Below are 12353 nucleotides of genomic sequence, written 5' to 3'. Positions count from 1 at the left end.
TAGTAGAAACCGCTAGTGACACTTCGGTTAAAATAACGAAGATGGTTAAGAACTGTACGATAGAATTGGAAGGGCATGAGTTCCCGATTACCTTGTACGTTATGACCTTGGGAGGGTTCGATGTGGTTTTGGGTATGGATTGGTTGTCTGAGTTTGAGGCTCAGATAGTATGTAAGAGTAGGATTATAAGGTTAAAGTCATCGGATGGTAGCGCGGTAACGGTTTATGGTGATAAGGAAAGTTCTGGGCTTAATGTCATTTCGATGATAAAAGCTGAGGGTTTGCTAAGGCGAGGGTGTGGTGCCTACCTGGCGTATGTTGTCAACGCTACGGCCGAGACGAAAGAAATGAAGAATGTTCATATTGTGCGGGACTACCCAGAAGTATTCCCTGAGGATCTTCCGGGGTTGCCACCTGAGCGAGAGATAGAATTTCAGATAGATCTAGTACCAGGAGCCCAGCCCGTCGCGAAAGCGCCTTACCGTCTAGCACCGTCCGAGATGAAGGAATTGATGTCCCAACTGCAAGAACTCCTCGACAAGGGTTTTATCAGACCGAGTGTTTCCCCGTGGGGCGCACCAGTATTGTTCGTGAAAAAGAAGGATGGAAGTATGAGAATGTGCATAGACTATCGTGAGTTGAATAAGCTTACGGTAAAGAATAGATATCCGTTGCCAAGGATTGATGATCTGTTTGACCAGCTGCAAGGTTCAAGTTGGTTCTCACGAATAGATCTCAGATCAGGCTACCATCAGCTGAGGGTGAAAGAGGCAGACATCCCTAAGACAGCGTTCCGAACGCGGTATGGACACTACGAGTTCCTCGTAATGTCATTCGGTCTAACCAATGCTCCTGCAGCATTTATGGACATGATGAATAGGGTGTGTCGGCCGATGTTGGATAAGTCGGTTATCGTCTTCATTGACGATATATTGATTTATTCAAAGTGTGAGTCTGACCATGCCGAGCATCTGAGAGAAGTATTGGAAGTTCTGAAGAAAGAGAAGTTGTACGCCAAGTTTTCGAAGTGCGCGTTCTGGTTAAGAGAAGTGCAATTTTTAGGTCATGTGGTTAATCCGGAGGGGATTACCGTGGACCCAGCTAAGATTGAAGCGATAACGAATTGGAAGACTCCGCAGAATCCGACGGATATACGAAGCTTCCTAGGGTTAGCTGGCTACTATAGGAGATTCATCGAAGGTTTCTCCAAGATAGCCGCACCGCTGACCGGTATGACCCGAAGGTCGATAGTATTCAGCTGGGGAAAATTTCAAGAAGAAGCCTTTGAAAAATTGAAGAAGAGACTCACGCAAGCTCCAATCCTTACTCTACCCGATGGTGACGAGGATTTCGTTGTTTGTGCTGATGCTTCGCATCAAGGATTAGGTTGCGTGTTGATGCAACGAGGGAAGGTGATAGCATACGCGTCCAGACAGTTGAAGGTCCATGAAAGTACTTATCCGACGCATGATTTGGAGTTAGCAGCTGTAGTGCATGCTCTTAAGATATGGAGGCATTATCTGTACGGCACTAAGTGTACTATCTATACCGATCATAAGTGTTTAAAGTACTTCTTCGAGCAGAAAGAACTGAACATGAGGCAGAGAAGATGGTTAGAATTGATAAAGGATTACGACTGTGAGATTAAGTATTACCCCGGTAAAGCTAACGTGGTCGCTGATGCGTTAAGTCGGAAGAATGAGGAAGTCCTTGCAACAGTGAAGTCATACAAGTTGATCATGAACCCGAGTCTTTTTGAAGAAATCATCAAGGTGCAGTCAGAAGTGTTAATAGATGAAGGGTTAGTAAAGAAGGAAAGGATTTATGGCCAGCAAGATGAGTTGATGGAAAACACGCATGGAGTTAAAACTAGGTTCGACCGTATGTGGATCCCACGCCATGGTGATCTTAGAAGTCGAATCTTAGATGAAGCTCATAAGTCAAGGTATTCAATCCATCCTGGAGCTACAAAGATGTATCAAGACTTGAAAAGAGATTACTGGTGGCCAGCAATGAAGAATGATGTAGTAGATTATGTTGGTAAGTGCTTAACTTGCTTACAAGTCAAAGCCGAACATCAAAAGCCTTATGGGAAGATGCAACCGCTAGAGATACCTGAGTGGAAATGGGAACACATCACCATGGATTTCATAACTAAGCTACCTCGTACGGCTAAGCAACATGATACCATCTGGGTGATTGTGGACCGTTTGACCAAGAGTGCTCACTTTCTGCCCATACGAGAGGCCATCTCGTCAGAAACGTTAGCAAACTTGTTCATCAAGGAAGTGGTAACCAAGCATGGAGTACCGTTATCGATCGTGTCTGATAGGGATACACGGTTTACTTCGAGGTTCTGGAAGAAATTTCATGAAGCTATGGGGACGAGGTTGAACATCGGTACGGCGTATCATCCTCAAACTGATGGACAGTCCGAACGGACGATCCAAACCCTTGAGGATATGCTACGTGCTTGTGTTTTAGATTTTGGTGGAAGTTGGGATGATCATCTGCATCTGGCAGAGTTCTCCTATAACAACAGTTACCATTCAAGTATCGGTATGCCACCGTTTGAGATGTTGTACGGTAGACGATGTAGAACCCCGGTGTGTTGGGGTGAGATTGGTCAGAAAGAAATGGGAAGCCTAGAAGTGGTTCAAGAAACGTCTTCAAAGTTCGATCAGATCAAAACAAGAATGAAAGCCGCTCAAGACAGACAAAAGTCTTATGCAGATAAGCGGCGACGACCAATTGAGTTTAACGTTGGTGACAATGTGATGCTTAAGGTCTCGCCTTGGAAGGGGATTATCCGTTTTAGGAAAAGAGGAAAGTTGAGTCCGAGGTACATTGGACCGTTCAAGATTGTAAAACGTGTGGGTGAAGTAGCTTACAAACTGGATTTACCCGATGAGTTAGATGGAATTCATTCAACCTTCCATGTTTCTCATCTGAGGAAGTGTCTAGCTGATGACACGTCTCACGTGCCATTAATGGACATCGAGGTTGATGAACAATTGAACTACATCGAGCAACCGATAAAGATCGTTGATCGCAAGGAGAAGCAGCTTCGTCATAAGGTCATACCCTTGGTCAAAGTGATATGGAAACACCGCAAGGGATCAGATGCTACTTGGGAAGTTGAGGATGAGATGCGCAAGTTTTACCCTAGTTTGTTTATGTAATAGTTAGGTTTCGGGGACGAAACCTCTTTAAGGGAGGAAGACTTGTAACATCCTAAAATTTTTATAATGATAAATAAAAGAAAGTTATGTTTAGTGATTTCACGTTTTAGTTATTTAATGTCGAGTAAGGAACGGGTCATGGGCTTAGATTACGTAAGATGGGTTAAATGAGAATGGGCCTTGGGCCCGTGGGCTCGAGAGTTACTACCAAGTCCCTACCTCCAATTTGTCACTAACTCCCTTCCACTCCCACACCCAAACACTCTCAATTCTAGAGAGAGAAACTAGAGAGAGAAAGTTCTCGAGTCACAAATCCGAGTCCACAATCTTGTTCCTAATCGTTTTTGGTAAGTCCCTCTCGAAAATCATCCGTTTTCATAACCATTTTCGGCCTCAAATCGAGCAAAAACTCCCATTTTCGTAACTTGAGTTTTCGGGTCAAAAACCGTCTTGTTTTGGTGTCAAAATGCAACTTTTGATGTTTAAAATCACTGGGAATCGATAGCCCTTTCAATCCCGAACATTTCCATGTCAAAAACTTCGATTTTGGGTCAAAATCTGGAAAATCCGGAAAAAACCCGTAGGTTTCTCCGTCGCCCAGCTTGAAGGCGTCGAATCAGTCCATTCGATCGAATGAGTCAATCGAATCAGTCCATTCGATCGAATGAGTCAATCGAACCAGTCCATTCGATCGAATAAGAAAGCAACCGAATGGTCTCCGCCTCATTCGACCGAATGAGATCCGTATTCGATCGAACGAGTATCTATCCGATCGAACGAGTGCCATGTTCGACCGAACGAGTTTTCCCAGCTGGTTCGATCGAGTGTGTGTCTAGTTCGATCGAGTGTGCCTCAGATTCGATCGAATATGTCCCTATTCGACCGAATCAAGCCAGAACCAAGTTGTTTCCAAGTTCGCCTAAGGTTTAACTTCGCCTGAAGTGAAGTTCGTTTATAAAATGAATTAAAAACCTAATGGAAAATGTGTTAAGGCAGTTATCGAAAACGAGTAGTAGTAGTTAATTGATATGTGTAAATATTATACAGTTAGCCGAGCCCAGTTAAAGAAAGGAATTACAATCAACGGAGAACGTAACCGTGTTCAGGTGAGTTTCTAGCCCCCTTATGTGTTATGTTTTCGGGGCTGTGTGCATACTCAATATGATGTTAATACGCTTATCCTAAGAGATAAGTGTATGCCTTATGTGAATGATATGATATGTATGAATGATTGCTTGATGTTACGTGAACGATCTTCGGATATTGCACGTACTGTCAGGTTGTAACGCTATGTGTAAGGTAAGTATGATATGTATGTTTACGTGTATGAACGTGATAAAGATAATAAAAGAAAGAAATGATAATGTATGGTTGTATGGTAACGAAGAGGGAATCGAACCCTACTAATATTCGAGAACTAGGGAACCGAACCCTACTAATGTTCGAGGAAAGAGGGTACCGAGCCCTAATAATACTCGAGGAAAGAGGGTACCGAGCCCTAATAATACTCGTGGAAGGAGGGTACCGAGCCCTAATAATACTCGAGGAAGGAGGGTACCGAGCCCTAATAATACTCGAGGAAAGAGGGTACCGAGCCCTAATAATACTCGAGGAAGGAGGGTACCGAGCCCTAATAATACTCGAGGAATGTAGGGCGTAATGCTCTTTATAACATAAGATATGAAAGTAAGTTAATACAAAAGAAAGTAAGAAAGTATGAAAGTAAGAAAGTATGAATGTAAGAAAGTAAGAAAGTATGAAAGTATAAAAGTATGAATGAAAGGATGAATATATTGTTATGTGAAGGGTATGATTATGTGATTATCTAGAACTCACTCAGCGTAGCTGACTTTTAGTATGCACGCAGGTGAGTAGAATGAGGCAGCTCGCTTGAGGGGACACATGGCACTGAACGAGAGTCTGGCATCTGAAGACTTATGACGTTTTAATTTTAATAGTTTAATGTGAAAAACAAAGGATGTTTTGAGACAAGTTATGAATTATGTAATGTTTTATGAAAGTTTCATATTCCGCGTAAATGTTTAAATTAACTCTGATATTTAGAACTGTGTTTATGAGTAAATCCAACGCGAAAGTAGGGCTTCCGGTAACGGGGCCTTACATCGGTTATAGCGATTTTGGAATTATCTTTAACCAAAACCGACCCGTTTTTGACAGTTTTTAAAAATTCATTAAACCGACCCACCGCTATGTCGGTTATCGGTTAAAATCGGGTTGGTTATGTCGGTTATGGTTCGGCTTAACGATTATGACGGTTAAATTGTTCACCCCTAGTTGCAACTTACAATTGGTTAATGTAGTAGGTGGGTCATGGGTTGGCCGTTTGTGTCGCTTAAGGTTATGCGGTTCCCACAAACCCATTTATATATATATATACTAGCTTATTGCCCGCACGATGCAGCGATGTACGCACAAACGTAATTGGTGTTAGTATGTTTGTAACCTCGCAACGGTACATACGTAACCCGACGGTAGTATGCATTTAATGTGGCATCGGACGTGTAGCCGGTGCCAGTAAGCGCGTCACATAACGCCTACACGTGAGCAACTCGGTATGTCATCCACATAACTGATGCTTAAACACGCGTAACTGGTGGCGACAAGCAAGAAACAAAGATGCATTGTATAGTAATTTCAAATAAACTATTGTTTAACCCAATCCGTTTTGACGGACGACTTCCGACCCGAATTCCGTTTTGACATGAACCCTTTCGATCCAAACTCATCATAACATGAACTAAATTAACCCTTTTTGTATTAACATGTTTCAATCTAACCCGTTCCAACACCATTAGCCGAACCTGTCCGACCAGCTGTTGGTAATAAATGGTAATCGCGTAACACGTTAGTTTTTAAAAATTAATAAGCTATAACAATACCATACTCAAATTAAAGAGAATAAAATGCTCGTTTTTATTGTGTAATTTTTAAGAAAAAATATTTAAGAGTTAAAAAGTTACGGTCGTTAACGAGTCGTGGGGGTAGTTGGTTTAGAATTATGGGGAAATGTGTAACTATTTAATAAATTAACAGAACTTGATTTAAGTTGAATGGCCATTATTGTAATTTATTTTTGAATGAGCAAAGACTAATTTGCCCCTACATTTTTAAAATTTTATGCATTATTACTTGTATAATATGTAATAAGAGTGGTAACTCTTAAAATTTAAGAGCTCCTAACTCCTATATTATATATAGTATAGATTTAAAAAAAAAATAAGTTATTATCGATACAATAAAAAATATAAATATAACATTTTATTAAAAAAAATAAGACAAAATAACATTTTATTATAAATAAATATAAATATAATTATTTGTTGCATTCAAAAACCAAACCACCCCCAAATATTTAGGTTTGAATCCAACATCTCAAATAATCACCCGCTTTGCTAAATGGGGAAGAACCCCAACGAATCAAACCCCCAAATCCCTAGTTCTAATTCTCCACCTTCTTCCAACAATATTATTTTCAAATCCAACGATCAATCATCCTCTGTTTCATCCAATCTAACCCAAACCCTCCAACAAGTCCTCCAATTAGACATCGATAGCCCACTAAAAACCCAAACCCGGATCCCCAATTCTTCAATTGAACGACCCACCAACCGTAAACGAAAGGATTATAATAATAATAATAATATCGAGAGCCACGGTTTTTCCGTCAAGAAATCAAAGATTGAAAGTGGGTCAATCGAGAATTATAATAATAATATCGAAAGACACGATTTTGAAGTCAAGAAATCAAAGATTGAAAGTGGGTCGATTGAGAATAATGATAATAATAATCAGAAGAAGAGAAAGAGGGGTGAGATTGAAGCAGAGTATGAAGAAAGAAAACTTGGGGGACTGGAGTTGGATAATGTTAAAGATGAGGGGGTGAAAGTGAAAATTGGGGGGAAGAGGAAGGAAGTGGAAAAAGAAGAGCTTGTTGCAAAAGAAGGATTTGATGATGAGGAAAAGTTATTAAGAACTGTGTTTGTTGGGAATTTGCCTTTGAAGGTTACGAAGAAGGTGTTGTTGAGGGAGTTTCAACAGTTTGGGGAAGTCGAGTCGGTTAGGATTCGGTCCGTTCCGTTATTAGATGTGAGGGTTCTTGAATTTGTTTTGTGTTTGATTTAATTAAAGGTTAAAATGTGTGTTTTTTATTTAATTTGTTTTTTTTTGGCAGGATAAGACTCCGAGAAAGGGTGGTGTGATCAAGAAACAAATGAATGATGTTGTTGACAGGTTTTGTAAATTGTAATAATATAAATAAATAGATAGGTCATATTTCTTATTATTGTTTTGGGTTTATATGTTAATGTGGGTGAATGCAGGGTTAATGCATACATCGTTTTTAAGACGAAGGATTCTGCTCAAGCTGCATTGTCACATAATATGGCAGTTGTAAGTTGCTTTCTTGAAAGTTTGATGCTTTTATTTCGGTTTTGAAAGTTGTTATAAGTTATAGCTTACAATTAGCATAAAAGTTATGCAATATGTTTCGAAAGTGTGTTGAAAATTTCAATTTCTGACATATTGCAACTATATTTGGGAATATTTGGTTGGCTATATATTCTTTGCATAAAACAAGTTATCGTCTAGTAATTAAAATAGGAAAAAGATGTTGACTTGTGTATGCTGAATGGTTTTCCTGGCGTGATACCAAAACATCGTTCATTCCAAATGTAGTAGGGGAGAGAAATAGACGCAGTTATGCAGTTACATAGCCGGCTTATATATCGTGGTAAAAGCACTAATTACTAGCACATATGCAAATCTGGTTGTTTTCTACTTAAAATTGGCATAATCTAATGTAAAGGTTGGCTTATAAGTGTATCTGTAAATGGGGATAAGTAACTTCCAATGTTGTAATAACAACGAAGGGAGATATCTCACTGTATGTTAGGCCTGTGGGCTAAAACAACTGAACCCTGTTATTAACTTTTAATAATTATAAATAACAATAAGCATATATATTATATTAAAATGCTACTGAAAATGCCAAGTAATTTAATAGTTTTAATGTTTGGTCTTGTTCTTCAAGGTGGGCGGAAATCATATTCATGTAGACCGAGCTTGTCCACCTCGCAAGAAATTGAAGGGAGAAAATGCTCCTCCCTATGACACCAAAAGGACTGTTTTTATTGGAAATCTTCCATTTGATGTGAAGGTACATTTTCTTTTTTCCCATATATTTTCATTTCGTACTGGAGGTTACAAAATGAGTGGGTTGGGTAACAAGGCAAGACGGGTTCGTGTCAAAGCAAGCAAGACATGCACCATTTGAATTGGGTCGGGTTGAATTAGCTCAGGCCACTTTTTGTTCAAATGTTGTGTCAATTAACGGGTTAAAATTGCTGCTTTTAGTTTTACTAATTATGATACGTATTTCTCTGATTTTGGGGATACTTTTGACTCTTAATCTAGTCCTTTTCTCTATGGAAGTTTTTTATTTGACTTATTTGATCCGATAGAGATAAATTGTACCCCAAACCTTGGGTTAAACTCGCTGCCTTCAATATTACTAATTAACTTTTGATGGGGTTTTCAGGACGAAGAACTTTATCAGCTGTTTACTGGTTATAGTAAACTGAAAGATTGCATCGAGGCGATTCGAGTTGTTAGAGATCCCGGTACAAGAATGGGAAATGGCATTGCTTATGTCTTGTTTACAACAAGGGTATGCATAATCATATCCACTAATATATTTTTCTCATTCTATAAAATCCAGTTACAAATGTTTTTGTATATATATTATGCAGGAAGCAGCAAATATGGTTGTTAGGAAACATAAACTGAAGATTCGGGACCGGGAGTTAAGGTTATCTCATGCCATGAAACCAAGCTCAAACTCAACGCCTTCTAAAAGGAAGGAACCACCAACCCCTGACGGTTATAGTTCTTTTAAGAAGGCGGCTGTGGGAGGGACTGAATTGGGAAGTGAAAATGCAGTGAAACAGAAAGTGCGGTCCGAAAAAAGGCCTGTGGTTGCTGCAAGAAAGGAGGCGGCAAACACGTCTAGAACCGGCGGTGATGGTGACGGTGGAGGTGTGAAACGCAAGGCAGAAAGCCGTACACCGCAGAATGATAGTCGAAACAAGAAACATAGGAAGTTTTGATAGGTTTGTTTGCTGGTATATGCATAATATGTTATAGCAAGTAATACTTCGTATAAACTTTTTTTCTGATTGATTTATTGCTTATTTCATTATATTCAAATTGAATAATTGATATCATATTGTTACGGAAAATATGCAACTTATTTAAAATCGTGTCTTGTATTTGGCCAACCTGCTTTGTATTCATTTATGAATATATTTAATACTTACTTCGTAACAATTTAAATAATTTATTATTATTCTGACTCATAAAAAAACTTTTAGTTGTTTTCGTTACTTTATTTTTTATTCCCAGTTAACAAACATTAGTTATTTAATTTATAAAGTCAGCTTGAGATTATAAGAAATAAAACTGTTGAAAGTTAGTACTAATAAAATAAAACTGGTATAAGTTAAGAGTTGATATAAGGTTTTAAGTGAAAATTAGTTATACTTTTAGAAATTACTGGGTATAAAAAAATAAAAATAATATTTAATTATAAATTTAACATTTTTGATCATTAAAACCTAAAACGAGTTTACAAGTCAACCCATTTATTAAACGAGTTATGCGCATGTTGACCCATCTTTAAAACGAGTTGTATTCGGGCTGACTTGTTTAATAAGCATGTTGTGTTAGCTGACCGAAAACTTGTTTTCTTTCTTGTCTTGTCTGAAATTGTCACCCCTAATTATGCTTAAGAAACAACCATGATATCATTACGCAAACGAAGTTCTAAACTATGTTTCACGTCTACATTTAAGGTGTTATTATCGACACTTGAAAATCTGAACAGTCTTTCACATACAAATGAACCTTCAATTCTTTATAACATTTAATTTTAACATCACTACAAAAGAAAAGAAATCAAAAACATTAAACAGATTCCTTCACAGCCCCATAACTATCATAACCCGAGCTCGATCCAAACTTGTTGCTAAATCTGTACAGCTACACTCTATGGTCTGTTCTTGGTCATCAATGCAGGTGTAATCAACACAATCCCTATGAGAAACAGGGTGCCTATTGACCGCATGTCATACAAGTCCCCAACCGACCGCAGTTCACCAAGAGCTATTCCAGCCTACAAATAATGTGATTCATAAACATATTTAAATAAACAAACAAATGTACTCATTAAAATCCCAGTAATAGCGGAAGCTATCGGTAGAGTCTGGAAGGCTGTGACCCAGGCTCAAAAAATCATTTTTTTTAACTTATAAAAATGTAAAAACAATAAATACCCTGACGGTTTAAAAGACTGCTGGAATGAGCCCGATCGCAGTTGCTAAGAAGAAAATACGATATGGCACGTTAACGATTGGTGATGCAAAGTTAATAAACGTGTTTGGCAACGTAGGTGTCAACCTCAAGAACAGCATGTAATTCAGCAGCCCACCTTGCCTTTTCGCCACCTGAGAAAAACAAAAGAAATAAATCATCTACAAGCTTATAGAGTCGGGCTAACTGATCAAAATTAACTGCGCCCGTCACCTGATTTTGGAAGAAAACAAGTTTACTCGGCCATAGAGAGGAGATAAGGGGCCGACCGATTAACTTAGACAAAAAGTAGCAAGAAGATGCACCCGCGGTGGCTGCAAAGACCACCAACACTACACCTTTTAACACTCCGAAGAGGGATCCGGCTAGCAATGACAAAAACACGGTTCCTGGGATCATAAACGTTTGCATAAAGATGTAAACCGTGCAATAGCCCACGAGAACCTGGATTGTGTAGTCACTCGCGTAGCTCTCCAGATGATCTCTGTAGATAAATTAAAAAAAGACAGATAAGTTTTAATATCTGATCTTTTTATATCAATCAATATTGTGTGCTCTGCCACAAGAAGCTCATGACTTTGTTTCTGGTAAAGTCACACATCTTGTCAAACAAAAGTACACTTAAGTAATAAGTATGATTACAAACAAACAAACCTAAGCTATTGGTATGGTCTGATGAGGGTGTGGCAGGTGCAACCCTGACTCTAAAAATGTTTATTTTTAATTTTTGTGTATAGTTGGGAGTATACTAATCCACATATAACCATGACCGCAACTAATGCGCCTAGACGGACCAGGGATTTGCCTAGGGTGTTACGTATAGTAATCGATATTATCGCATATCCAAACACCCTCTTGGAATCGATGAACATAATGAATTAAAACAATGATTTATGTTATAAACTTTACAAGATTGAAATAAATTATATACATACATTTGTGTTATTCATGCAGCTGCCAGTTTCACAATAAGAATAAAAATATATAAAATCAAAAAATAAATAAATAAATTCCAAAACACAATTAGATCCAACTTTTAAGATTAACAAAACAAAGGGTTAAGGGTATGTATTAAATTTGACATACCTGAGAATATGAAGATCTTCAAGTGTTTTAGGAAGCTTCAAGAAACTATAATCAGAATCCGGCAAGGTTAGGTAAACTCCGGCAAGACCAACGGCAAAGAACAAAAGAACACAGGATGCACCAGCCATTTCAACAAAAGTTAATGGAAACTTTGAACTTGATGATTGTTTCATGTCCACATCATCATTTGATTTCATTGAAGTTGAAGTCCCAAGTTGTTCATGTTCCATTTTGTTTGTTAAATTCTTTTTCTTTTCTTTTTTCCTGTTACAAAAATGATATATTTGAAGTGTGAAATTTGATAATATTAGGATTGATACAAACTTGAAGGAAAGATATTAGATGAGAAGGAAGAAAAGACCTTCTCCTAGATTAGCTTTCAAGAACAACTCACCATATATACAAAGTTAAATTCAAGAATTCTTTTTTCTTTTTTCTTTTTCTTTTTTTTTTGAATTATAATATATATTGTTTTATTTTGGTGTGGTATTAGTTTATTATTTTGACCTTTCATGTGGATATATTTAAATTTTTAACATGTGCCGAAAACGTTAGTTTAAATAGTGACCGGTTGATAAGTTTCGGGTTAAAATGTTTAATTGTTTATTTGAATCTGACATGTATTTTTATCCGTTTAAAAACATCAATGTAAATGAGTTGACACATAGTAATCAAGTTGTAAACGTGTCAATCAAATTG

The 12353-nt window shown here is 38.0% G+C and overlaps 2 protein-coding genes across 2 annotated transcripts; one reads left to right on the top strand and one right to left on the bottom strand.

Annotated features, from left to right (window-relative positions):
• Window positions 1-6548: 6548 nt before the first annotated feature.
• LOC143554632 (uncharacterized) lies at window positions 6549-9343 on the top strand. Its single transcript, XM_077044350.1, has 6 exons — window positions 6549-7289; window positions 7375-7433; window positions 7523-7592; window positions 8233-8358; window positions 8740-8868; window positions 8951-9343. The coding sequence occupies exons 1-6, from the start codon at window positions 6600-6602 to the stop codon at window positions 9305-9307; spliced, it is 1431 nt and encodes a 476-aa protein (XP_076900465.1). The 5' UTR covers window positions 6549-6599; the 3' UTR covers window positions 9308-9343.
• Window positions 9344-10061: 718 nt separating this feature from the next.
• On the bottom strand, window positions 10062-11986 carry LOC143554631 (putative membrane protein At4g09580). The gene is made up of 5 exons (XM_077044349.1): window positions 11979-11986; window positions 11655-11918; window positions 10782-11052; window positions 10532-10702; window positions 10062-10371 (listed from the first exon to the last, which is right to left on the bottom strand). The coding sequence occupies exons 2-4, from the start codon at window positions 11882-11884 to the stop codon at window positions 10541-10543; spliced, it is 663 nt and encodes a 220-aa protein (XP_076900464.1). The 5' UTR covers window positions 11885-11918; window positions 11979-11986; the 3' UTR covers window positions 10062-10371; window positions 10532-10540.
• Window positions 11987-12353: the final 367 nt, after the last annotated feature.

This window comes from Bidens hawaiensis, unplaced genomic scaffold (assembly GCF_021521415.1).
Source record: "Bidens hawaiensis isolate Kalapana, Puna unplaced genomic scaffold, B.hawaiensis_p1.1 tig00017771_1, whole genome shotgun sequence".
NCBI lineage: Eukaryota > Viridiplantae > Streptophyta > Magnoliopsida > Asterales > Asteraceae > Bidens > Bidens hawaiensis.
The sequence above is the reverse complement of the archived record's forward strand: the minus strand, read 5'-3'. Positions and strand labels throughout refer to the sequence as shown.